We start from the raw sequence: 26,207 nt of genomic DNA on the forward strand, positions 1-26,207 counted from the left end.
ATGGACAGCAGTGGCGAGCTGGGCGGCGCTGAGGACGAGGCGGCGTGCACATCTGCCTCCGAAGGTCTGGAGGAGGGTGAGGTGGAGGGCGAGACGCTGCTGATGGTGGAGTCAGAAGACCAGGGCTCTGTTGATCTGTCACATGACCAGAGTGGCGACTCTCTCGCCAGCGACTTGGGTGAAGACGTGGCGTGGGCCTGTGAGGACTTGGCCTTCTACTGCGACCGCTGCCACAAGTGGATCCCTGCTGGTGCGCCGCCATTTTCTACTTCTGCACCTTAGCCTTGGTGAAATGAGTCTTAATAAGACTAGGTTAGCATTGGTGAAATGAGTCTTAATAAGACTAGGTTAGCATTGGTAAAATTAATTTTAATAAGACTAGGTTAACCTTGGTGAAATGAGTCTTAATAAGACTAGGTTAGCCTTGGTGAAATGAGACTTAATAAGACTAGGTTAGCATTGGTGAAATTAATTTTAATAAGACTAGGTTAACCTTGGTGAAATGAGTCTTAATACTAGGTTAGCATTGGGGAAATTAGTCTTAATAAGACTAGGTTAGCCTTGGTGAAATGAGTCTTAATAAGACTAGGTTAGCATTGGTGAAATTAATTTTAATAAGACTAGGTTAACCTTGGTGAAATGAGTCTTAATACTAGGTTAGCATTGGGGAAATTAGTCTTCATAAGACTAGGTTAGCCTTGGTGAAATGAGTCTTAATAAGACTAGGTTAGCCTTGGTGAAATTCATTTTAATAAGACTAGGTTAACCTTGGTGAAATGAGTCTTAATACTAGGTTAGCATTGGAGAAATTAGTCTTAATAAGACTAGGTTAGCCTTGGTGAAATGAGTCTTAATAAGACTAGGTTAGCATTGGTGAAATTAATTTTAATAAGACTAGGTTAACCTTGCTGAAATGAGTCTTAATACTAGGTTAGCATTGGGGAAATTAGTCTTAATAAGACTAGGTTAGCCTTGGTGAAATGAGTCTTAATAAGACTAGGTTAGCCTTGGTGAAATGAGTCTTAATAAGACTAGGTTAGCATTGGTGAAATTAGTTTTAATCGAACTAAGTTAGCGTTGGTGAAATTAGTTTAAATCAAACAAAGTTAGCGTTGGTTGAATTAGTCTAAACAAAACTGAATTAGTGATAGTTGAATTAGTCTAAATCAAGGGTGTCAAACGTACGACCCGAGGGCCGGATCAGGCCCGCCAACAGGTTTTATCCGGCCCGTGGGATGAGTTTGCAAAGTACAAAAATGAACCTGAAATTTTTGAATGAAAGACTGCTGTTCTCAAAGTGTCCACTAGATGTCGCAATAGCAATTCTTTGTATCTTGGCAGATGATGCTACATATGTACAAAATAAACCACATGATGTTAGTAAACAGTCCAGGAAAATGAGCAAACTACATAAATAACATGCTGTAATTTCATTTTGTTATCATTTTTGTATCTTTGATAAACTGAAAATGAACACCAATGAGTTGACTGATGAACATTATCACATCATTTATTCAGAAAATATAAATAAGGACAAGAAAAGATGGAATACTATTAACCCCAACATGTAATTGTAAAAGAAAAACCAACAACATTATGATTTGTACATTTTCACAATGTGCTTGTTCTATTTTGAAACAAAGAAAACAATCTGAAGTTGTCTTTATTTGGAAGTTATCGTGCCGTGATTTTACCGGTCCAGCCCACTCGGGAGTAGATGTGGCCCCCCATCTAAAATGACTTTGACACTCCTGGTCAAAACAAAACTAAGTTAGCTTTGTTTAGTAAAAAAAAACATAGTTAGCATTAAATTCCCCTAATAAAACGTAGTTAGCATTAGTTTTGTTAAATTAGCCTGGCATGATTGACATTGTCATTCAATGTCTGTTCCTGGTTTCCTCCAGCTCGTCTCCATGGCGACCAGCCCAGCTACCTTAAAGGAGACAACTTCTTCAAGTTTGTGTGTTACGACTGCTCTGATGACGGCAAGGAGAGCTTCGAGAGGATGCGCCTCACCTGGCAGCAGGTGACATGAGGACTAGGACTCTCTGACTTGCTAAAGCCTGTGTTCTTCAGGTGGTCATGCTGGCCATGTACAGTCTGGACTGGGACTAGACGAGGACTAGATGAGGGCTAGGCGAGGACTAGACGGGGACTAAACTGGGACTCTGCCAGTCATGTACAATCTGGTCTGGGACTAGACGAGGACTGGACTAGGACTCTCAGACTTGCTAAAGCCTGTGTTCCTCAGGTGGTCATGCTGGCCATGTACAATCCGGACTGGGACTAGACGAGGACTGGACTAGGACTCTCAGACTTGCTAAAGCCTGTGTTCCTCAGGTGGTCATGCTGGCCATGTACAATCCGGACTGGGACTAGACGAGGACTGGACTAAGACTCTCTGCCGGTCAGACTTACTAAAGTCTGTGTTCCTCAGGTGGTCATGGTGGCCATGTACAATCTGGACTGGGACTAGATGAGGACTGGACTAGGACTCTCAGACTTGCTCAAGCCTGTGTTCCTCAGGTGGTCATGGTGGCCATGTACAATCTGGACTGAACTAGGACTCTCTGCCAGTCAGACTTGCTCAAGCCTGTGTTCCTCAGGTGGTCATGCTGGCCATGTACAATCTGGACTGGGATTAGACGAGGACTGGACTAGGACTCTTTGCCAGTCAGACTTGCTAAAGCCTGTGTTCCTCAGGTGGTCATGCTGGCCATGTACAATCTGGACTGGGATTAGACGAGGACTGGACTAGGACTCTTTGCCAGTCAGACTTGCTAAAGCCTGTGTTCCTCAGGTGGTCATGCTGGCCATGTACAATCTGGACTGGGATTAGACGAGGACTGGACTAGGACTCTTTGCCAGTCAGACTTGCTAAAGCCTGTGTTCCTCAGGTGGTCATGCTGGCCATGTACAATCTGGACTGGGATTAGACGAGGACTGGACTAGGACTCTTTGCCAGTCAGACTTGCTAAAGCCTGTGTTCCTCAGGTGGTCATGCTGGCCATGTACAATCTGGACTGGGATTAGACGAGGACTGGACTAGGACTCTTTGCCAGTCAGACTTGCTAAAGCCTGTGTTCCTCAGGTGGTCATGCTGGCCATGTACAATCTGTCCCTGGAGGGCAGCGGGCGCCAAGGCTACTTCCGCTGGAAGGAGGACATCTGCGCCTTCATCGGCCGACACTGGAACTTCCTCCTAGGATGCAGGTGACTTCCTGTCAGGTGTGCTCCTGCGGCGGCTGACTGACGTGTTGTCGCCTGGCAGGAAGAAGACGTCCACGTGGTGGAGCACGGTGGCCGGCTGTCTGTCGGTCGGTAGTCCCGCCTTCTTCCGCTCAGGTGCGCAGGAGTTCAGCGAGCCGGGTTGGTGGAAGTTGGTCCACAACCGACCTCCGACCCTGCGGCCCGACAGCGACAAGTCCCGCCCTAAGGTCAAAGGTGAGGCTGCTCAGAGCGGCGCAACGGTCCACATCCTGCTCATCATGCTTGTCCACAGCGCCCAAAGCGGCGGTGGAGCCCATCATCACGGTGGAAGGTCTGAGGAAGCGCGGCGCCAGGAACCCGGTGGAGAGCGCCATGCAGCTGAAGGAGAAGCGCTCGCGGACTCAGGAGGCCAAAGACATCCGACGTGCTCAGAAGGAGGCGGGCACGCCAGTCAAGGTGGGCGCGGGGCGCGTCCTAGAGAAAGGCGAGGTGGTGGACTTCTCCTCCCTCAGTTCTTCAGATAGAACGCCGCTGACCAGTCCTTCGCCGTCACCCTCACTGGACTTCTCCGCCCCCGGGACGCCGGCCTCCCACTCGGCCACACCCAGTCTGCTGTCGGAGGCGGACCTCATCCCGGACGCCATGCCACCTCAGGCGCTCTTCCACGGTGAGTTGACAAGTCATGTGACGTGCAGGCCACACCCACTTTGACTGTTTTCAGATGACGAGGAGATGGAGGCGGACGGGATGATAGACCCAGGGATGGAGGACACCCCTCCTCCCGCCACCATTCTCATTGGCCGCAAGAAACTCCGCCCAGCGGCGCCTCACATCAAGCGTGAAGCGGACAGCGAGGACGAGCGTGAGGAGGAACCCGTGGGCCCGCCTTTTTCCAGCGGCGTTGTTGATGGGTCCCATCGGAGGAGGGAGGGGCATTGCGAGAGGAGTGATGTGGGCGGCGCCCCCCGCAGCTCTCTCTTCTCGCCCCTCAGCCTATACGAGGAGAGGATGCTCCGGCGGCGTTTGGACACCTGCCCTTTGGCGCTCGCTGTCACGCCGCAGGCCAAACGCCTCCGCCGCAAGCTGCTGCTCCGCCAGGCCAAGAGGCAGCGAGGGCTCCCCCTGCTGGACATCGACCGGGCCGTCAGCTCCGCCCTCAGCCTGGTGGGAGGAGTCTACAGAGCTCTGGAGGTGGGCGGCGGTCAATTTGCCACCAACAGCCAGGAGCTGCGGGTCCTAGACCGCTTCCAGGTAAATACCATGTGACAGGAAGTGCAGGTGTACGGACACAATAGCCACGTGTTCCCACATGTGCCCACAGGTGAAGGGGTCCGCTGGGAGGGGCTTACCTGCGCCGCAGGTGTCCTTCTGCTATCGACTGATGGGAGCAACTGGCGCTTTGGAGGAAAGCATCAGGAGCCCTTACACGTCCCGCCTCCTCAAACCCTACATCAGGTGAGTGGCTCCCAACAGGTAATGGTCCGCCCCTGACCTCTGACCCCAACTTGTAGGCGCGACTACGAGAGTCGGCCGCTGAAGATGAGGCTGCTGGCTGAGATCCGAGCGCGCAGGAAGGACCGCCCCCCTGAAGCCGACGCCCCCATCGACTACTGCTACGTGAGGCCCGACCACATCCCTGCCGTCAACGCCATGTGTCACCAGCACTTCTGGCCAGGTGAGCACGCCGCCGGCAGCACGCCACCAGCAGCAGGCCGCCAGCAGCATGCCCTTGTGCGCAGGAGCCGACCTGTCGGAGTGCCTGCAGTACCCGGACTTCAGCGTGGTGGTCCTCTACAAGAAAGTGGTGGTGGGCTTCGGCTTCATGGTGCCGGACGTCAAGTACAACCAGGCCTATATCTCCTTCCTGCTGGTGCACCCCGAGTGGCGGCGAGCGGGCATCGGCACCTTCATCATCTACCACCTCATCCAGGTGAGCGCCTCAGCGTGCACCTCTTGTCTTCCTGCTGCTGATGGGCGTGGCTACTTTCAGACCTGCATGGGCAAGGACGTGACGCTGCACGTGTCCGCCAGCAACGCCGCCATGTTGCTCTACCAGAAGTTTGGCTTCAAGGCCGAGGAGTACATCCTGGACTTTTACGACAAGTACTACCCGCTGGACAGCGCCGAGTGTCGCCACGCCTTTTTTCTACGCCTGCGCCGCTGAGTAAGTCGGGTGTTCTTTGAACAATAAAGATGAGATAAGGACTGTGTGCTTTGAGTCAATCTTTTGGTCGTCATGGCAACGTGTGCCCTGAGGAGGCGGGGTCCAGAGACGTGATGGGGTCGCAGCCGGCCACGTGGTACGCCATCTTTGTCTGGAAGGTTGGTGGCCGCCTTACAGCTGAAACACACAGACGGCGAGCGTGACCTGGTTGTGATGATGTCACACAGCTTAGTTCCACGCTACCTGAGCAGAAGCCAGCATGGCGGCCTGGTGCGGCGCCGTGGTCTTCACCCTAGGGAGCAGGCACATGTTAGCGCTGACGTTAAAACCGCACTCCTCTTCCCGGCGCCATCTTACGCTCCAGATGGCTGGTCTGCCAACACAGGAAGCGCTTGGTGATGGGCGGTGGCCAGGACGCTCCCACAGCAGTGTGGGTCCGCCCCCTGCGTGAAAAGCATGGAAGGTGAGGCGAAGGCATCTGATTGGCTGAGGGCGCCTCATACCTGATCCAGGAGCTGGTGACCACGTGCTGGACCCACTTCCTGCGGCAGACTGTCCCTCACCTGCTGCCCACAGCCAATCAGAGACAGGCTTTCACAAACACTTCAACCTTGTCATCTCACCGTCACACTTGTTTTCTTTCCACTTCCTGTCAACACCAAAATAAAAGCACAGCGTCAATTTGCCAGCGCAGCTTCTCTTTGGCGTGACGTCACGTTCTCACCACTCCTCTCTGTCACGCTGCTCAAGGTGTTGGAACTCACACGCCTGACTTCCTGTCTGACTTCCTGTGAGGCCGCCATGAAGCTGATGGTCACACTGACCTCGTGGGCGTCTTCTTCAAGCACCGCAGAAACCATCTGCAGGAGCACGTGGACATCAGGACCACAGGTCACAGGTCACGTGACCATCAGATGCCTACCCTGCCAAGGCGGGGCTCTCCCATCAGAGTCCTGAAGGGGGCGTTGTTCTGTGCAAAACTCCTCAGGTGAGCACACACGTGATCCAGCTGCCTCCTCCAGTATCCTGAATACACCTGTGACTGTATCACTCACATCACACCTGGTATTGCTGTCGTAGTCATATCAGTAGTAGTAACAGTCATATCACTGGCAGTATCAATAGTAGTAATATCATTGTAGTTGTAACAGTCATATCACTGGCAGTATCAATAGTAGTAATATCATTGTAGTTGTAACAGTCATATCACTGGCAGTATCAGTAGTAGTACAAACCCCGTTTCCATATGAGTTGGGAAATTGTGTTAGATGTAAATATAAACGGAATACAATGATTTGCAAATCATTTTCAAGCCATATTCAGTTGAATATGCTTCAAAGACAACATATTTGATGTTTTTTTTGCAAATCATTAACTTTAGAATTTGATGCCAGCAACACGTGACAAAGAAGTTGGGAAAGGTGGCAATAAATACTGATAAAGTTGAGGAATGCTCATCAAACACTTATTTGGAACATCCCACAGGTGAACAGGCTAATTGGGAACAGGTGGGTGCCATGATTGGGTATAAAAGTAGATTCCATGAAATGCTCAGTCATTCACAAACAAGGATGGGGCGAGGGTCACCACTTTGTCAACAAATGCGTGAGCAAGTTGTTGAACAGTTTAAGAAAAACCTTTCTCAAGGAGCTATTGCAAGGAATTTAGGGATTTCACCATCTACGCTCCGTAATATCATCAAAGGGTTCAGAGAATCTGGAGAAATCACTGCAGGTAAGCAGCTAAGCCCGTGACCTTCCATCCCTCAGGCTGTACTTCTTCAACAAGTGACATCAGTGTGTAAAGGATATCACCACATGGGCTCAGGAACACTTCAGAAACCCACTGTCAGTAACTACAGTTGGTCGCTACATCTGTAAGTGCAAGTTAAAACTCTCCTATGCAAGGCGAAAACCGTTTATCAACAACACCCAGAAACGCCGTCGGCTTCGCTGGGCCTGAGCTCATCTAAGATGGACTGATACAAAGTGGAAAAGTGTTCTGTGGTCTGACGAGTCCACATTTCAAATTGTTTTTGGAAACTGTGGACGTCGTGTCCTCCGGACCAAAGAGGAAAAGAACCATCCGGATTGTTATAGGCGCAAAGTGTAAAAGGCAGCATCTGTGATGGTATGGGGGTGTATTAGTGCCCAAGACATGGGTAACTTACACATCTGTGAAGGCACCATTAATGCTGAAAGGTACATACAGATTTTGGAGCAACATATGTTGCCATCCAAGCAACGTTACCATGGACGCCCCTGCTTATTTTAGCAAGACGATGCCAAGCCACGTGTTACATCAACGTGGCTTCATAGTAAAAGAGTGCGGGTACTAGACTGGCCTGCCTGTAGTCCAGACCTGTCTCCCATTGAAAATGTGTGGTGCATTATGAAGCCTAAAATAGCAGAAGGGAGACCCCCGGACTGTTGAACAACTTAAGCTGTACATCAAGCAAGAATGGGAAAGAATTCCACCTGAGAAGCTTCAAAAATGTGTCTCCTCAGTTCCCAAACCTTTACTGAGTGTTGTTAAAAGGAAAGGCCATGTAACACAGTGGTGAACATGCCCTTTCCCAACTACTTTGGCACGTGTTGCAGCCATGAAATTCTAAGTTAATTATTATTTGCAAAAAAAAAAAAAAAGTTTATGAGTTTGAACATCAAATATGTTGTCTTTGTAGCATATTCAACTGAATATGGCTTGAAAAGGATTTGCAAATCATTGTATTCCGTTTATATTTACATCTAACACCATTTCCCAACTCATATGGAATTTTGTAATATCATTGTAGGAGTAACAGTCATTTCACTGGCAGTATCAGTAGTAGTCATATCATTGTAGTAGTAACAGTCACATCACTGGCAGTATCAGTAGTAGTAATATCATTGTAGTAGTAACAGTCACATCACTGGCACTATCAGTAGTAGTAATATCATTGTCGTTGTAACAGTCATATGACTGGCAGTATCAGTAGTAGTAATATCATTGTCGTTGTAACAGTCACATCACTGGCACTATCAGTAGTAGTAATATCATTGTCGTTGTAACAGTCATGGGGATGGGTCAAATACAGAGGACAAATTTCACCACACCTAGTGTGTGTGTGACAATCATTGGTACTTTAACTTTAACTTAAATATCACTGGCAGTATCAGTAGTAGTAATATCATTGTAGTTGTAACAGTCATATGCATGGCAGTATCAGTAGTAGTCATATCATTGTAGTTGTAACAGTCATATCACTGGCAGTATCAGTAGTAGTAATATCATTGTAGTTGTAACAGTCATTTCACTGGCAGTATCAGTAGTAATATCGTTGTAGTTGTAACAGTCATATCACTGGCAGTATCAGTAGTAATAATATTGTCGTTGTAACAGTCATATCACTGCCAGTATCAGTAGTAGTAATATCATTGTCGTTGTAACAGTCATATCACTGGCAGTATCAGTAGTAGTAATATCATTGTCGTTGTAACAGTCATATCACTGGCAGTATCAGTAGTAGTAATATCATTGTCGTTGTAACAGTCATATCACTGGCAGTATCAGTAGTAGTAAGATCATTGTCGTTGTAACAGTCATATGACTGGCAGTATCAGTAGTAGTAATATCATTGTCGTTGTAACAGTCATATGACTGGCAGTATCAGTAGTAGTAATATCATTGTCGTTGTAACAGTCATATCACTGGCAGTATCAGTAGTAGTAATATCATTGTCGTTGTAACAGTCATCTCACTGGCAGTATCAGTAGTAGTAATATCATTGTCGTTGTAACAGTCATATCACTGGCAGTATCAGTAGTAGTAATATCATTGTCGTTGTAACAGTCATATCACTGGCAGTATCAGTAGTAGTAATATCATTGTCGTTGTAACAGTCATATCACTGGCAGTATCAGTAGTAGTAATATCATTGTCGTTGTAACAGTCATATGACTGGCAGTATCAGTAGTAGTAATATCATTGTCGTTGTAACAGTCATATCACTGGCAGTATCAGTAGTAGTAATATCATTGTCGTTGTAACAGTCATATCACTGGCAGTATCAGTAGTAGTAATATCATTGTCGTTGTAACAGTCATATCACTGGCAGTATCAGTAGTAGTAATATCATTGTCGTTGTAACAGTCATATCACTGGCAGTATCAGTAGTAGTAATATCATTGTCGTTGTAACAGTCATATCACTGGCAGTATCAGTACTAGTAATATCATTGTCGTTGTAACAGTCATATCACTGGCAGTATCAGTAGTAGTAATATCATTGTCGTTGTAACAGTCATATCACTGGCAGTATCAGTAGTAGTAATATCATTGTCGTTGTAACAGTCATATCACTGGCAGTATCAGTAGTAGTAATATCATTGTCGTTGTAACAGTCATATCACTGGCAGTATCAGTAGTAGTAATATCATTGTCGTTGTAACAGTCATATCACTGGCAGTATCAGTAGTAGTAATATCATTGTCGTTGTAACAGTCATATCACTGGCAGTATCAGTAGTAGTAATATCATTGTCGTTGTAACAGTCATATCACTGGCAGTATCAGTAGTAGTAATATCATTGTCGTTGTAACAGTCATATCACTGGCAGTATCAGTAGTAGTAATATCATTGTCGTTGTAACAGTCATATCACTGGCAGTATCAGTAGTAGTAATATCATTGTCGTTGTAACAGTCATATCACTGTCAGTATCAGTAGTAGTAATATCATTGTCGTTGTAACAGTCATATGACTGGCAGTATCAGTAGTAGTAATATCATTGTCGTTGTAACAGTCATATCACTGGCAGTATCAGTAGTAGTAATATCATTGTCGTTGTAACAGTCATATCACTGGCAGTATCAGTAGTAGTAATATCATTGTCGTTGTAACAGTCATATGACTGGCAGTATCAGTAGTAGTAATATCATTGTCGTTGTAACAGTCATATCACTGGCAGTATCAGTAGTAGTAATATCATTGTCGTTGTAACAGTCATATCACTGGCAGTATCAGTAGTAGTAATATCATTGTCGTTGTAACAGTCATATCACTGGCAGTATCAGTAGTAGTAATATCATTGTCGTTGTAACAGTCATATCACTGGCAGTATCAGTAGTAGTAATATCATTGTCGTTGTAACAGTCATATCACTGGCAGTATCAGTACTAGTAATATCATTGTCGTTGTAACAGTCATATCACTGGCAGTATCAGTAGTAGTAATATCATTGTCGTTGTAACAGTCATATCACTGGCAGTATCAGTAGTAGTAATATCATTGTCGTTGTAACAGTCATATCACTGGCAGTATCAGTAGTAGTAATATCATTGTCGTTGTAACAGTCATATCACTGGCAGTATCAGTAGTAGTAATATCATTGTCGTTGTAACAGTCATATCACTGGCAGTATCAGTAGTAGTAATATCATTGTCGTTGTAACAGTCATATCACTGGCAGTATCAGTAGTAGTAATATCATTGTCGTTGTAACAGTCATATCACTGGCAGTATCAGTAGTAGTAATATCATTGTCGTTGTAACAGTCATATCACTGGCAGTATCAGTAGTAGTAATATCATTGTCGTTGTAACAGTCATATCACTGGCAGTATCAGTAGTAGTAATATCATTGTCGTTGTAACAGTCATATCACTGGCAGTATCAGTAGTAGTAATATCATTGTCGTTGTAACAGTCATATCACTGTCAGTATCAGTAGTAGTAATATCATTGTCGTTGTAACAGTCATATGACTGGCAGTATCAGTAGTAGTAATATCATTGTCGTTGTAACAGTCATATCACTGGCAGTATCAGTAGTAGTAATATCATTGTCGTTGTAACAGTCATATCACTGGCAGTATCAGTAGTAGTAATATCATTGTCGTTGTAACAGTCATATCACTGGCAGTATCAGTAGTAGTAATATCATTGTCGTTGTAACAGTCATATCACTGGCAGTATCAGTAGTAGTAATATCATTGTCGTTGTAACAGTCATATCACTGGCAGTATCAGTAGTAGTAATATCATTGTCGTTGTAACAGTCATATCACTGTCAGTATCAGTAGTAGTAATATCATTGTCGTTGTAACAGTCATATGACTGGCAGTATCAGTAGTAGTAATATCATTGTCGTTGTAACAGTCATATCACTGGCAGTATCAGTAGTAGTAATATCATTGTCGTTGTAACAGTCATATCACTGGCAGTATCAGTAGTAGTAATATCATTGTCGTTGTAACAGTCATATCACTGTCAGTATCAGTAGTAGTAATATCATTGTCGTTGTAACAGTCATATGACTGGCAGTATCAGTAGTAGTAATATCATTGTCGTTGTAACAGTCATATCACTGGCAGTATCAGTAGTAGTAATATCATTGTCGTTGTAACAGTCATATCACTGGCAGTATCAGTAGTAGTAATATCATTGTCGTTGTAACAGTCATATCACTGGCAGTATCAGTAGTAGTAATATCATTGTCGTTGTAACAGTCATATCACTGGCAGTATCAGTAGTAGTAATATCATTGTCGTTGTAACAGTCATATTACTGGCAGTATCAGTAGTAGTAATATCATTGTCGTTGCAACAGTCATATGACTGGCAGTATCAGTAGTAGTAATATCATTGTCGTTGTAACAGTCATATCACTGGCAGTATCAGTAGTAGTAATATCATTGTCGTTGTAACAGTCATATCACTGGCAGTATCAGTAGTAGTAATATCATTGTCGTTGTAACAGTCATATTACTGGCAGTATCAGTAGTAGTAATATCATTGTCGTTGCAACAGTCATATGACTGGCAGTATCAGTAGTAGTAATATCATTGTCGTTGTAACAGTCATATCACTGGCAGTATCAGTAGTAGTAATATCATTGTCGTTGTAACAGTCATATCACTGGCAGTATCAGTAGTAGTAATATCATTGTCGTTGTAACAGTCATATTACTGGCAGTATCAGTAGTAGTAATATCATTGTCGTTGCAACAGTCATATGACTGGCAGTATCAGTAGTAGTAATATCATTGTCGTTGTAACAGTCATATCACTGGCAGTATCAGTAGTAGTAATATCATTGTCGTTGTAACAGTCATATCCGTCACGGCGCAGGATTGAACCCGCTTTTCCCCGGCAGCAAAGTCGTAGTATAAAACTAGTAGTATAAATGTTGTTGTATAAAAGTAGTACCATTAAAGTAGAAGGGTAAAAGTATTAGTATAGATGTAGTAGAATAAAAGTAGTAGTATAAAAGTAGTAGTATAGAAGTAGTAGTATAAATGTTGTTGTATAAAAGTAGTACTATAAAAGTAGTAGGGTAAAAGTATTGGTGTAGACGTAGTAGTATAAAAGTAGTACTATAAAAGTAGTAGGGTAAAAGTAGTAGTATAGAAGTAGTAGTGTAAAGGTAGTAGTGTAAAAGTAGTAGTATAAAAGTAGTATTATAAAGGTAGTTGTGTAAAAGTACTAGTATAAAATTAGTAGTATAAAGGTAGTAGTGTAAAAGTAGTAGTATAGTAGTAGTTTAAAAGTAGTAGAAAAAAGGTAATAGTATGAATGTAGTAGTATAAAAGTAGTAGTATAGTAGTAGTATAAAAGTTGTGGTATAAAGGTAGTAGTGTAAAAGTTGTAGTAGTATAAAGGTGGTAGTATAAAAGTAGTAGTGTAAAAGTAGTAGTATACAAGTAGTAGTGTAAAAGTAGTAGAATAAAAGTAGTAAAATTAAAAGTAGTAGTATAAAAGTAGTAGTACGAAGGTAGTAGTGTAAAAGTAGTAGTATAAAAGTGGTAGTATAAAAGTAGTAGTGTAAAAGTAGTAGTATAAAAGTAGTAATATTACAAGTAGTAGTGTAAAAGTAGTAGTATAAAGGTAGTAGTATAATAGTAGTAGTGTAAAAGTAGTAGAATAAAAGCAGTAGTATTAAAAGTAGTAGTATAAAGGTAGTAGTGTAAAAGTAGTAGTATAAAAGTAGTAGTATAAAAGTAGTAGTATAAAGGTAGTAGTGTAAAATTAGTAGTATAAAAGTAGTAGTGTAAAAGTAGTAGTATAAAGCTTATAGTATGAATGTAGTAGTATAAAAGTAGTAGTATAGTAGTAGTATAAAAGTTGTGGTATAAAAGTAGTAGTGTAAAAGTAGTACTATAAAAGTAGTCGGGTAAAAGTAGTAGTATAATGTTAGTAGTGTAATAGTATTATAAAGGTAGTAGTGTAAAAGTAGTACGATAAAGTAGTCGGGTAAGAGTAGTAGTATAGAAGTAGTAGCGTAAAAGTAGGAGTTTAAAAGTAGTAGTGTAAAGGTAGTAGTATTAAAGTATTATAAATGTAGTAGTAGAAAGGTAGTAGTATTAAAGTATTATAAATGTAGTATGAATGTAGTATGAATGTAGTATAAAAGTAGTAGAATAAAAGTAGTAGTGTAAAAGTAGTAGTATAAAGGTAGTAGTGTAAAAGTAGTAGTATAAAGGTGGTAGTATAAAAGTAGTAGTATACAAGTAGTAGTGTAAAAGTAGTAGAATAAAAGTAGTAATATTAAAAGTAGTAGTATAAAAGTAGTAGTATAAAGGTAGTAGTGTAAAAGTAGTAGTATAAAGGTGGTAGTATAAAAGTAGTAGTGTAAAAGTAGTAGTATAAAAGTAGTATAAATGTAGTATAAAAGTAGTAATATTAAAAGTAGTAGTGTAAAAGTAGTAGTATAAAGGTAGTAGTGTAAAAGTAGTAGTATAAAGGTGGTAGTATAATAGTAGTGTAAAAGTAGTAGTATAAAAGTAGTAGTGTAAAAGTAGTAGAATAAAAGTAGTAGTATTAAAAGTAGTAGTATAAAGGTAGTAGTGTAAAAGTAGTAGTATAAAAGTAGTAGTATAAAGGTAGTAGTATAGAAGTAGTAGTTTAAAAGAAGTAGTATAAATGTAGTAGTATAAAAGTAGTAGTATAGTAGTAGTATAAAGGTAATAGTGTAAAAGTAGTACTATAAAAGTAGTCGGGTAAAAGTAGAAGTATAAAGTTAGTAGTGTAAAAGTATTATAAAGGTAGTAGTATAAAAGTAGTACTATAAAATAGTCGGGTAAAAGTAGTAGTATAGAAGTAGTAGCGTAAAAGTAGGAGTGTAAAAGTAGTAGTATAAAGGTATTAGTATTAAAGTATTATAAATGTAGTATAAAAATAATAGTATAAAAGTAGTAGAATAAAAGTAGTGTAAAAGTAGTAGTATAGAGGTAGTAGTGTTAAAGTAGTAGTGTAAAAGTAGTGTAAAAGTAGTAGTATAGAGGTAGTAGTGTAAAAGTAGTAGTGTAAAAGTAGTAGTATAAAGGTATTACTATAAACGTAGTAGTATAGTAGTAGTAGTGTAAAGGTAGTAGTACAAAAGTAGTAGTATAAGAGTAGTAGTGTAAAATTAGTAGTATAAAGTAGTAGTATAAAAGTAATATCCAAGTAGTAGTAGTATAAAGGTAGTAGTATAAATTTAGTAGTATAAAAGTAGTATCCAAGTAGTAGTAGTATAAAGGTAGTCGTATAAATGTAGTAGTATAAAAGTAGTAGTAGGATAAAGGTAGTAGTATAAAAGTAGTATCCAAGTAGTAGTAGTATAAAAGTAGTAGTAGGATAAAGGTAGTAGTATAAAGGTAGTAGTATAAATGTAGTCGTATAAAAGTAGTAGTAGGATAAAGGTAGTAGTATAAAAGTAGTATCCAAGTAGTAGTAGTATAAAAGTAGTAGTAGGATAAAGGTAGTAGTATAAAGGTAGTAGTATAAATGTAGTCGTATAAAAGTAGTAGTAGGATAAAGGTAGTAGTATAAAAGTAGTATCCAAGTAGTAGTAGTATAAAAGTAGTAGTAGGATGAAGGTAGTAGGATAAAGGTAGTAGTATAAAAGTAGTAGTATAAACGTAGTAGTATAAAAGTAGTATAAATGTAGTAGTATAAAATGTAGTATTACCTCTTCCTGGGCTGATAGCAGTAAGTGTTTGTTTGCTGACAGTCTGCTGCTTTTTGCCCAGTGCAGTGGCTGATGGGTAATGTAGTCCTATGGTCTGTGTGTGCTGTGCTCTAGTGGGCGGGCCTAACTTCAGGGAGGAGGGCGTGGTTTGAGCAGTCTGTTCACACACACACACACACACACACACACACACACACACACACACACACACACACACACACACACACACACACACACACACACACACACACATGTGCGTGAGGTGCTGCCCCCTGTGTGTTTGGAGGTGTTTTGCAGCATACCTGATGAGCTGAAGGTTGTATGAGGTCATCACAGGAAGTCAAGGGAGCAGCGCAGGTGTGGTGTGTGCCGCCATCAGTGCCACACCCACCACACAACACACTGCTGACACACTGCACCTGCACATCAACTACACACTTCATCTACTTCCTCTCTAAACTCTTCTACTTCCTCTCTAAACTCACCTGCTTCCTCTCTAAACTCACCTGCTTCCTCTCTAAACTCTTCTACTTCCTCTCTTAACTCACCTGCTTCCTCTCTAAACTCTTCTACTTCCTCTCTAAACTCACCTGCTTCCTCTCTAAACTCTTCTACTTCCTCTCTAAACTCACCTGCTTCCTCTCTAAACTCTTCTACTTCCTCTCTAAACTCACCTGCTTCCTCTCTAAACTCTTCCACTTCCTCTCTAAACTCTTCCACTTCCTCTCTAAACTCTTCTACTTTCTCTCTTAACTTGTCTACTTCCTCTCTAAAATCTTCTACTTCCTCTCTTAACTCATCTATTTCCTCTCTAAACTCTTCTACTTCCTCTCTAAACTCACCTGCTTCCTCTCTAAAATCTTCTACTTCCTCTCTTAACTCTTCTACTTCCTCTCTAAACTCTTCTACTTCCTCTCTTAACTCTTCTACTTTCTCTCTTAACTCGTCTAATTCCTCTCTAAAATCTTCTACTTCCTCTCTTAACTCTTCTACTTCCTCTCTAAACTCTTCTACTTCCTCTCTAAACTCTTCTACTTCCTCTCTAAACTCACCTGCTTCCTCTCTAAACTCTTCTACTTCCTCTCTAAACTCACCTGCTTCCTCTCTAAACTCTTCTACTTCCTCTCTTAACTCTTCTACTTCCTCTCTAAACTCTTCTACTTCCTCTCTTAACTCTTCTACTTCCTCTCTAAACTCTTCTACTTCCTCTCTTAACTCTTCTACTTTCTCTCTTAACTCTTCTACTTCCTCTCTTAACTCTTCTACTTCCTCTCTAAAATCTTCTACTTCCTCTCTTAACTCTTCTACTTCCTCTCTAAACTCACCTGCTTCCTATCTAAACTCTTCTACTTCCTCTCTTAACTCTTCTACTTCCTCTCTAAACTCACCTGCTTCCTCTCTAAACTCACCTGCTTCCTCTCTAAACTCTTCTACTTCCTCTCTTAACTCTTCTACTTCCTCTCTAAACTCTTCTACTTCCTCTCTTAACTCTTCTACTTTCTCTCTTAACTCTTCTACTTCCTCTCTAAAATCTTCTACTTCCTCTCTTAACTCTTCTACTTCCTCTCTAAAATCTTCTACTTCCTCTCTTAACTCTTCTACTTCCTCTCTAAACTCACCTGCTTCCTCTCTAAACTCACCTGCTTCCTATCTAAACTCTTCTGCTTCCTCTCTAAACTCTTCTGCTTCCTCTCTAAACTCTTCTACTTCCTCTCTAAACTCACCTGCTTCCTCTCTAAACTCTTCTACTACCTCTCTAAACTCTACTTCTTCTCTAAACTCTACTTCTTCTCTAAACTCTTCAACTTCCTCTCTAAACTCTTCTACTTCCTCTCTAAACTCTTCTACTTCCTCTCTAAACTCACCTGCTTCCGCTCTAAACTATTCTACTTCCTCTCTAAACTCTTCTACTTCCTCTCTAAACTCACCTGATTCCTCTCTAAACTCTTCTACTTCCTCTCTAAACTCACCTGCTTCCTACTTCCTCTCTAAATTCTTCTGCTTCTTCTCGTAACTCTTCTACTTCCTCTCTAAACTCACCTGCTTCCTCTCTAAACTCTTCTACTTCCTCTCTAAACTCACCTGCTTCCGCTCTAAACTATTCTACTTCCTCTCTAAACTCTTCTACTTCCTCTCTAAACTCACCTGATTCCTCTCTAAACTCTTCTACTTCCTCTCTAAACTCACCTGCTTCCTACTTCCTCTCTAAATTCTTCTGCTTCTTCTCGTAACTCTTCTACTTCCTCTCTAAACTCACCTGATTCCTCTCTAAACTCTTCTACTTCCTCTCTAAACTCACCTGCTTCCTCTCTAAACTCTTCTACTTCCTCTCTAAACTCACCTGCTTCCTCTCTAAACTCTTCTACTTCCTCTCTAAACTCTTCTACTTCCTCTCTAAACTCTTTTACTTCCTCTCTAAACTCTTCTGCTTCCTCTCTAAACTCTTCTACTTCCTCTTTTAACGCTTCTACTTCCTCTCTAAACTCTTTTACTTCCTCTCTAAACTCTTCTGCTTCCTCTCTAAACTCTTCTACTTCCTCTTTTAACGCTTCTACTTCCTCTCTAAACTCTTTTACTTCCTCTCTAAACTCTTCTACTTCCTCTCAACTCACCTGCTTCCTCTCTAAACTCTTCTACTTCCTCTCTAAACTCTTTTACTTCCTCTCTAAACTCTTCTACTTCCTCTCTAAACTCACCTGCTTCCTCTCTAAACTCTTCCACTTCCTCTCTAAACTCTTTTACTTCCTCTCTAAACTCTTCTACTTCCTCTCTAAACTCACCTGCTTCCTCTCTAAACTCACTTGCTTCCTCTCTAAACTCTTCTACTTCCTCTCTAAACTTTTCTACTTCCTCTCTAAACTCACCTGCTTCCTCTCCAAACTTTTCTACTTCCTCCCTAAACGCACCTGCTTCCTCTCTAAACTCTTCTACTTCCTCTCTTAACTCTTATACTTCCTCTCTAAACTCTTTTACTTCCTCTCTAAACTCTTTTACTTCCTCTCTAAACTCTTTTACTTCCTCTCTAAACTCTTCTACTTCCTCTCTGAACTCTTATACTTCCTCTCTAAACTCTTTTACTTCCTCTCTAAACTCTTTTACTTCCTCTCTAAACTCTTTTACTTCCTCTCTAAACTCTTCTGCTTCCTCTCTAAACTCTTCTGCTTCCTCTTTTAACGCTTCTACTTCCTCTCTAAACTCTTTTACTTCCTCTCTAAACTCTTCTACTTCCTCTGTAAACTCTTCTACTTCCTCTCTAAACTCACCTGCTTCCTCTCTAAACTCTTCTACTCCCTCTCTAAACTCTTCTACTTCCTCTCTAAACTCACCTGCTTCCTCTCTAAACTCTTCTACTTCCTCTCTAAACTCACCTGCTTCCTCTCTAAACTCTTCCACTTCCTCTCTTAACTCTTTTACTTCCTCTCTAAACTCTTCTACTTCCTCTCTAAACTCACCTGCTTCCTCTCTAAACTCACCTGCTTCCTCTTTAAACTCTTCTACTTCCTTTCTAAACTCTTCTACTTCCTCTCTAAACTCACCTGCTTCCTCTCTAAACTCTTTTACTTCCTCTCTAAACTCACCTGCTTCCTCTCTAAACTCACCTGCTTCCTCTCTAAACTCACCTGCTTCCTCTCTAAACTCACCTGCTTCCTCTCTAAACTCTTCCACTTCCTCTCTAAACTCTTTTACTTCCTCTCTAAACTCTTCTACTTCCTCTCTAAACTCACCTGCTTCCTCTCTAAACTCACTTGCTTCCTCTCTAAACTCTTCTACTTCCTCTCTAAACTTTTCTACTTCCTCTCTAAACTCACCTGCTTCCTCTCCAAACTTTTCTACTTCCTCTCTAAACGCACCTGCTTCCTCTCTAAACTCTTTTACTTCCTCTCTTAACTCTTATACTTCCTCTCTAAACTCTTTTACTTCCTCTCTAAACTCTTTTACTTCCTCTCTAAACTCTTCTACTTCCTCTCTGAACTCTTATACTTCCTCTCTAAACTCTTTTACTTCCTCTCTAAACTCTTTTACTTCCTCTCTAAACTCTTCTACTTCCTCTCTGAACTCTTATACTTCCTCTCTAAACTCTTTTACTTCCTCTCTAAACTCTTTTACTTCCTCTCTAAACTCTTCTACTTCCTCTCTAAACTCTTCTGCTTCCTCTCTAAACTCTTCTACTTCCTCTTTTAACGCTTCTACTTCCTCTCTAAACTCTTCCACTTCCTCTCTAAACTCTTCCACTTCCTCTCTAAACTCTTTTACTTCCTCTCTAAACTCTTCTGCTTCCTCTCTAAACTCTTCTACTTCCTCTTTTAACGCTTCTACTTCCTCTCTAAACTCTTCCACTTCCTCTCTAAACTCTTCCACTTCCTCTCTAAACTCTTCTACTTCCTCTCTAAACTCTTCTACTTCCTCTCTAAACTCACCTGCTTCCTCTCTAAACTCTTCCACTTCCTCTCTAAACTCTTCTGCTTCCTCTCTAAACTCACCTGCTTCCTCTCTAAACTCACCTGCTTCCTCTTTAAACTCTTCTACTTCCTTTCTAAACTCTTCTACTTCCTCTCTAAACTCACCTGCTTCCTCTCTAAACTCTTTTACTTCCTCTCTAAACTCTTCTACTTCCTCTCTAAACTCACCTGCTTCCTCTTTAAACTCTTCTACTTCCTCTCTTAACTCATCTGCTTCCTCTCTAAACTCACCTGCTTCCTCTCTAAACTCCTCTACTTCCTCTCTAAACTCTTCTACTTCCTCTTTAAACTCTTCTACTTCCTGTCTAAACTCTTCCTCTACTTCCTGTCTAAACAATTGTTGTATAATTGCTTGTTAGCTGATAAACAACTTTTTGTTCTTTCAAACTTTCCCTCGTTAAGTGTGTTTGTGTGTGTGAGTGTGTGTGTGTGTGTGTGTGTGTGTGTGTGTGTGTGTGTGTATGTGTGTGTGTGTGTGTGGGGGGGCTGGCCGCTGACGTGTGTGTGTGTGTGTGTGTGTGTGTGTGTGTGTGTGTGTGTGTGTGTGTGTGTGTGTGTGTGTGTGTGGCTGGCTGGCTGGCTGGCTGGCTGGCCACCCTCGCGTGTGTGTGTGTGTGTGTGGCCGTGCACGTGTTGCGTGTGTGTGGGTGTATGTGTGTGCACGTGTGTGTGTGTGTGTGTGTGTGTGTGTGTGTGTGAGAGTGTGTGGGTGTATGTGTGGTATGTGTGTGCACGTGTGTGTGTGTGTGTGTGTGCGTGCATGTACCTTGCAGCCACACCAGTCACAGTAACGAGCATCATTGTTGTTCAGTCGTTTACATTTGGAGCAAGTCAACTTCCTGTTGTGTGTCGATGGGACTGGAGGGGCGCCATTTGTCTCCAACGCTGTCTGCACCAGGACAACACACACACACACATACAATAGTATCCTTGTCAAGTGTGTGTGTGTGTGTGTGTGTGTGTATGTTACCGTGTGTAGTTCAGTCTCACACGTCAGACACTTTGACATGTCTGCTGGATTCCTTTGTCCACAACATGAACACACAACGTGATCCTAACACACAACCAAACACAAGTCAGCAAGTGTGTGTGTGTGTGTGTGTGTGTGTGTTTGTACCTGCAGGCTGGACTGGTGGAGAAGCTGCTGCTTGATGGAGGCGTGGCATATTAAACAAAAAGGTGTGTTGACAGGAACTTGGGTGTTACACGACACACAACACACCAACTGACACACACACACACACACACACACACACAGGTGAGTGTGACATCATCATCATCATCATCATCATCATCAGGTGCAGTACCTGTCCTCCTCCAGCAGGGGGCAGCGTGACGCCACACCGAGTACAGAAAGTGGCCAAGGGGTGTGATGGTGGAAAGGTCACACAGCGTGCACACCTACACACACACACACACACACACACACACACACACACACACACACACACACACACACACACACACACACACACACACACACACACACACACACACACACACACACACACACACACACACACACACATGTACTTCCTGCACAGGTGTACGTGCTCAGGAGCTGGCTTACCGCAGGAAGTCAGCTTGTCTTTGCGTGCGTCTCGTCTGCTGAAGCAAACCTGCACGCTAACACACAGAAAAGCCTTCAAAATAAAAGCCTGCAGCTAAATCACAGCGTGTACCTCAGACTGGGGGTTTGGCGAAGCACTCGGCGTGGCAGCGGGCACAGCCTGACGACTTCTGAGGAAACGTGGAGCGGAGGCGGCCATCTTGGATCCTAAAGAAGAAAGAGGATCTTCTACCGAGCGTGTGCTGACAGGTGAGTCTTTGTCACCTGCAGAGTGCTGCTGATGCCAGGCTTCCTGCATGTAAGATGAAAGTCTGCTTGGCTCCGCCTTCTCATCCTGCTGGACCAGGAAGACTTTGGTCACGGTGGCGCTCTCTCGGCCGTCGCTGCAGACAGCATTTCCTTAGCGCTGCACGTTAGCCTACAGGTGAGTGCCACCTCATCAAGTCACCTGGTGGCGGCCATGGCGCGGATGCAGATGCGGCCGGCGGGCAGCAGGAAGGGCTCGCAGTACCGCCCACTGACTCTTCCTGACCCCCCGTGGTCTCTGAGCGGCTTGGAGCCGTCCAGCGTGAAGAAGACCTGCGTGTCTCGCGTGTCTGCATGGGAGCACCTGCATGTGACCTTTCACCTTTCACCCTTTACTAGACTGATGCATTGGGAGTACTTTGATGTCATGACATCACCAGGAAGTCACATCAGGGTCAACGTCCAATCAATTGTGCACCACCTACTCAGTGGCCTAGGAACTTACTCAGCATCAAGGGTTGGAATTGGGGGTTAAATCACCAAAAATTATTCCCGGGCGCAGCCACCGCTGCTGCTCACTGCTCCCCTCACCTCCCAGGGGGTGAACAAGGGGATGGATCAAATGCAGAGGACAAATTTCACCACACTTAGTGTGTGTGTGACAATCATTGGTACTTTAACTTTAACAGATCTGAAAAAACGAATCATTGACTTGAACAAGTTAGGAAAGTCACTAGGAGCCATTTCAAAGCAGCTTAAGGTCCCAAGAGCAACTGTGCAGACAATTGTTTGTGAGTATAAAGTGCATGGCACAGTTTTGTCACTGCCACGATCAGGAAGAAAACGCAAGCTATCACCTACTGCTGAGACAAAATTGGTCAGGATGATCAAGAGTCAAACGAGAACCACCAAAAAGCAGGTCTGCAATGAATTGGAAGCTGCTGGAACACAGTGTCAGTGTCCACAGTCAAGCATCACCATGGACTGAGAGGCTACCTGTCACGGCGCGGTCTCGAACCCTCAATTCTTCCGCTGCAAGATCCTCCAACACTCTGTCCGGCAGCATGCCAGGACACGCGCCGAGCGCCTCACGCCGACGCAACGCCGCAGCTGCAGACTATCGGCAATCAGCACACATGCTGATCATCATAGCTGCAGCATAAAGACCAGTCGGCCCTTGGAACCTGCGCCGGAACCGTTAACTCTTTGTATTCCCGTCTTGTCCCGTGTGCTCGAGCTCTGTGTCTCGACCTCCCTCTGGAATTTGGACTGCCTCCCTCGATCCTTGACCCCCGCTTGGACACAGACCTTGTCACTTCTCTCCTGCCCTCAACCAACTGCTTGTTTACGGACTCTCTTTTAGCCTCGCCCTCTTGGACTGACGAAAGATTCATCCACCACACATTTACAACACCGCCTGGTAATATTCCCATGGTTAAAATCACACATAGTCCTGCAACATACACATAGAGTAGCATACACCTCCAACTCACTCATAAAACGTTACAATAAACCTAATAACCTGAGTTTTGTTGTGGTGTCGTCTCATTCCACCCTTCTGGTACATAACACTACCATGGAAGAAGGAAGCCCTTGCTCCAGAAGCGACACCTTAAGGCTTGTCTAAAGTTTGCTGCATATCACATGGACAAAGATAAGACCTTCTGGAGGAAAGTTCTGTGGTCAGATGAAACAAAAATGGAGCTGTTTGGCCTCAACCCAGCAATAAGTTTGGAGGAGAAACGGTGAGGCCTTTAATCCCAGGAACACCATCCCTACCGTCAAGCATGGTGGTGGTAGTATTATGCTCTGGGTCTGTTTTGCTGCCAATGGAACTGCTGCTTTAAATGGGACAATGAAAAAGGAGGATTACCTCCAAATTCTTCAGGACAAGCTAAAATCATCAGCCCAGAGGTTGGGCCTTGGGCGCAGTTGGGTGTTCCAACAGGACAATGACCCCAAACACACCTCAAAAGTGGTCAAGGAATGGCTGAATCAGGCTAGAATGAAGGTTTTAGAATGGCCTTCCCAAAGTCCTGACTTAAACGTGTGGACAATGCTGAAGAAACAAGTCCATGTCAGAAAAGCAACACATTTAGCTGAACTGCACCAATTTTGTGGTCAAAAGTTCAAGCAGAAGCTTGTGGATGGCTACCAAAAGCGCCTTATTGCAGTGAAACTTGCCAAGGGACATGTAAGCAAATATTAACATTGCTGTATGTATACTTTTGACCCAGCATATTTGCTCACATTTTCACTAGACCCATAATAAATTAATTAAGGAAGCAAACTTCATAAATAAGAGTTGTAGAAATGATTGGAAACTCAAGACAGCCATGACATTATGTTCTTTACAAGTGTATGTCAACTTTTGACCACGAATGTATATATATATATATTCATCCATCCATCCATCCATCTTCTTCCGCTTATCCGAGGTCGGGTCGCGGGGCAGCAGCCTAAGCAGAGAAGCCCAGACTTTCCTCTCCCCAGCCACTTCGTCCAGCTCCTCCCGGGGGATCCCGAGGCGTTCCCAGGTCAACCGGGAGAGATAGTCTTCCCAACGTGTCCTGGGTCTTCCTCGTGGCCTCCTATCGGTCGGACGTGCCCTAAACACCTCCCTAGGGAGGCGTTCGGGTGGCATTCTAACTAGATGTCCGAACCACCTCATCTGGCTCCTCTCGATGTGGAGGAGCAGCGGCTTTACTTTGAGCTCCTCCTAGATGGCAGAGCTTCTCACCCTATCTCTAAGGGAGAGACCCGCCACCCGGTGGAGGAAACTAATTTGGGCCGCTTGTACCCGTGATCTTGTCCTTTCGGTCATAACCCAAAGCTCATGACCATAGGTGAGGATGGGAACGTAGATCGACTGGTTAATTGAGAGCTTTGCCTTCCGGCTCAGCTCCTTCTTCACCACAATGGATCGATACAGCGTCCACATTACTGAAGATGCCGCACCGATCCACCTGTCGATCTCACGATCCACTCTTCCCTCACTCGTGAACAAGACTCCGAGGTATTTGAACTCCTCCACTTGGGGCAGGGTCTCCTCCCCAACCCGGAGATGGCACTCCACCCTTTTCGGGGCGAGTACCATGGGCTCGGACTTGGAGGTGCTGATTTTCATCCCAGTCGCTTCACACTTGGCTGAAAACCGATCCAGTGAGAGCTGAAGATCCTGGCCAGATGAAGCCATCAGGACCACATAATCTGCAAAAAGCAGAGACCTAATCCTGCAGCCACCAAACTGGATCCCCTCAACGCCTTGACTGCGCCTAGAAATGCTGTCCATAAAAGTTATGAACAGAATCGGTGACAAAGGGCAGCCTTGGCGGAGTCCAACCCTCACTGGAAACGTGTCCGACTTACTGCCGGCCGGCAATGCGGACCAAGCTGTGACACTGATCGTACAGGGAGCGGACCGCCACAATCAGACAGTCCGATACCCCATACTCTCTGAGCACTCCCCACAGGACTTCCCGAGGGACACGGTCGAATGCCTTCTCCAAGTCCACAAAGCACATGCAGACTGGTTGGGCAAACTCCCATGCACCCTCCAGGGCCCTGCCGAGAGTATAGAGCTGGTCCACAGTTACACGACCAGGATGAAAACCACACTGTTCCTCCTGAATCCGAGGTTCGACTATCCAGTGTAGCCTCCACTCCAGTACACCTGAATAGACCTTACCGGGAAGGTTGAGGAGTGTGATCCCACGATAGTTGGAACACACCCTCCGGTTCCTCTTCTTAAAGAGAGGAATTACCACCCCCGATGTCCACGCGATGTTGCAGAGTCTTGTCAACCAAGACAGCCCCACAGCATCCAAAGCCTCAAGGAACTTCGGGCGGGTCTCATCCACCCCCGGGGCTTTTCCACCGAGGAGCTTTTTAACTACCTCAGCAACCTCAGCCCCAGAAATAGGAGAGCCCACCACAGATTCCCCAGGCCCTGTTTCCTCATAGCAAGACGTGTTGGTGGGATTGAGGAGGTCTTCGAAGTATTCCTTCTACCGATCCACAACATCCGCAGTCAAGGTCAGCAGAACACCATCCCCACCATACACGGTGTTGACAATACACTGCTTCCCCTTCCTGAGGCGGCGGATGGTGGTCCAGAATCACTTCGAAGCCGTCCGGAAGTTGTTTTCCATGGCTTCCCGAACTCCTCCCGTGTCCGAGTTTTTGCCTCCATGACCACTGAAGCCGCACACCGCTTGGCCTGTTGGTACCTGTACGCTGCCTCCGGAGTCCCATGTGCCAAAAGAACACGATAGGACTCTTTCTTCAGCTTGACGGCATCCCTCACCGCTGGTGTCCACCAGCAGGTTCTAGGATTACTGCCACGACAGGCACAAACTAGCTTGCGGCCACAGCTCCAATCAGCCGCCTCGACAATAGAGGTGCGGAACATGGTCCACTCGGACTCAATGTCCAGCACCTCCCTCGTGACATGTTCAAAGTTCTTCCGGAGGTGGGAATTGAAACTCTCTCTGACAGGAGACTCTGCTAGATGTTCCCAGCAGACCCTCACGATGCGTTTGGGTCTGCCAGGTCTGTCCGGCATCCTCCCCCACCATCGCAGCCAACTCACCACCAGGTGGTGATCGGTAGAAAGCTCCACCTCTCTCTTCACCC

General features: G+C 44.0%; 2 protein-coding genes across 5 annotated transcripts in view; one reads left to right on the forward strand and one right to left on the reverse strand.

Moving 5' to 3' along the window:
* On the forward strand, window positions 1-5,670 carry LOC133639755 (cysteine-rich protein 2-binding protein-like). The gene is made up of 11 exons (XM_062033340.1): window positions 1-250; window positions 1,905-2,026; window positions 3,092-3,213; window positions 3,272-3,444; window positions 3,503-3,877; window positions 3,932-4,461; window positions 4,532-4,665; window positions 4,722-4,885; window positions 4,950-5,140; window positions 5,201-5,532; window positions 5,602-5,670. The coding sequence occupies exons 1-10, from the start codon at window positions 1-3 to the stop codon at window positions 5,372-5,374; spliced, it is 2,235 nt and encodes a 744-aa protein (XP_061889324.1). The 3' UTR covers window positions 5,375-5,532; window positions 5,602-5,670.
* The window catches only part of LOC133639756 (double zinc ribbon and ankyrin repeat-containing protein 1-like), a 27,566-nt gene continuing 4,097 nt past the window's right edge, over window positions 2,739-26,207 (reverse strand). The window contains exons 3-19 of one of the 4 annotated variants that reach the window (XM_062033342.1): window positions 21,775-21,922; window positions 21,591-21,709; window positions 21,439-21,533; window positions 21,327-21,382; window positions 21,064-21,157; window positions 20,874-20,981; window positions 20,727-20,810; window positions 20,523-20,645; window positions 15,599-15,715; window positions 15,297-15,453; window positions 6,297-6,400; window positions 6,099-6,234; window positions 5,998-6,023; window positions 5,878-5,937; window positions 5,732-5,817; window positions 5,618-5,666; window positions 2,739-5,551 (exon numbers count right to left, since the gene is read on the reverse strand). In XM_062033342.1, the coding sequence (XP_061889326.1) occupies window positions 5,546-5,551; window positions 5,618-5,666; window positions 5,732-5,817; window positions 5,878-5,937; window positions 5,998-6,023; window positions 6,099-6,234; window positions 6,297-6,400; window positions 15,297-15,453; window positions 15,599-15,715; window positions 20,523-20,645; window positions 20,727-20,810; window positions 20,874-20,981; window positions 21,064-21,157; window positions 21,327-21,382; window positions 21,439-21,533; window positions 21,591-21,709; window positions 21,775-21,922 (1,568 nt within the window). In that variant the 3' untranslated portion in view covers window positions 2,739-5,545. Of the gene's footprint in view, window positions 5,552-5,617; window positions 5,667-5,731; window positions 5,818-5,877; window positions 5,938-5,997; window positions 6,024-6,098; window positions 6,235-6,296; window positions 6,411-15,296; window positions 15,454-15,598; window positions 15,716-20,522; window positions 20,646-20,726; window positions 20,811-20,873; window positions 20,982-21,063; window positions 21,158-21,326; window positions 21,383-21,438; window positions 21,710-21,774; window positions 21,937-26,207 lie in introns of those variants that run through there. The other 3 variants (XM_062033343.1, XM_062033341.1, XR_009823856.1) reach the window with 3 other exon arrangements.

The sequence above is a fragment of the Entelurus aequoreus genome, linkage group LG22, assembly GCF_033978785.1.
Source record: "Entelurus aequoreus isolate RoL-2023_Sb linkage group LG22, RoL_Eaeq_v1.1, whole genome shotgun sequence".
NCBI lineage: Eukaryota > Metazoa > Chordata > Actinopteri > Syngnathiformes > Syngnathidae > Entelurus > Entelurus aequoreus.

Excerpts from the sequence above, each read along its gene's own strand:
- LOC133639755 (XM_062033340.1), top strand. The coding sequence starts at position 1 with ATGGACAGCAGTGGCGAGCTGGGCGGCGCTGAGGACGAGGCGGCGTGC. Across the intron at positions 2,027-3,091 it reads TGCGCCTCACCTGGCAGCAG|GTGGTCATGCTGGCCATGTA; the intron begins GTGACATGAGGA and ends TGTGTTCCTCAG. Across the intron at positions 4,666-4,721 it reads CTCCTCAAACCCTACATCAG|GCGCGACTACGAGAGTCGGC; the intron begins GTGAGTGGCTCC and ends CCCAACTTGTAG.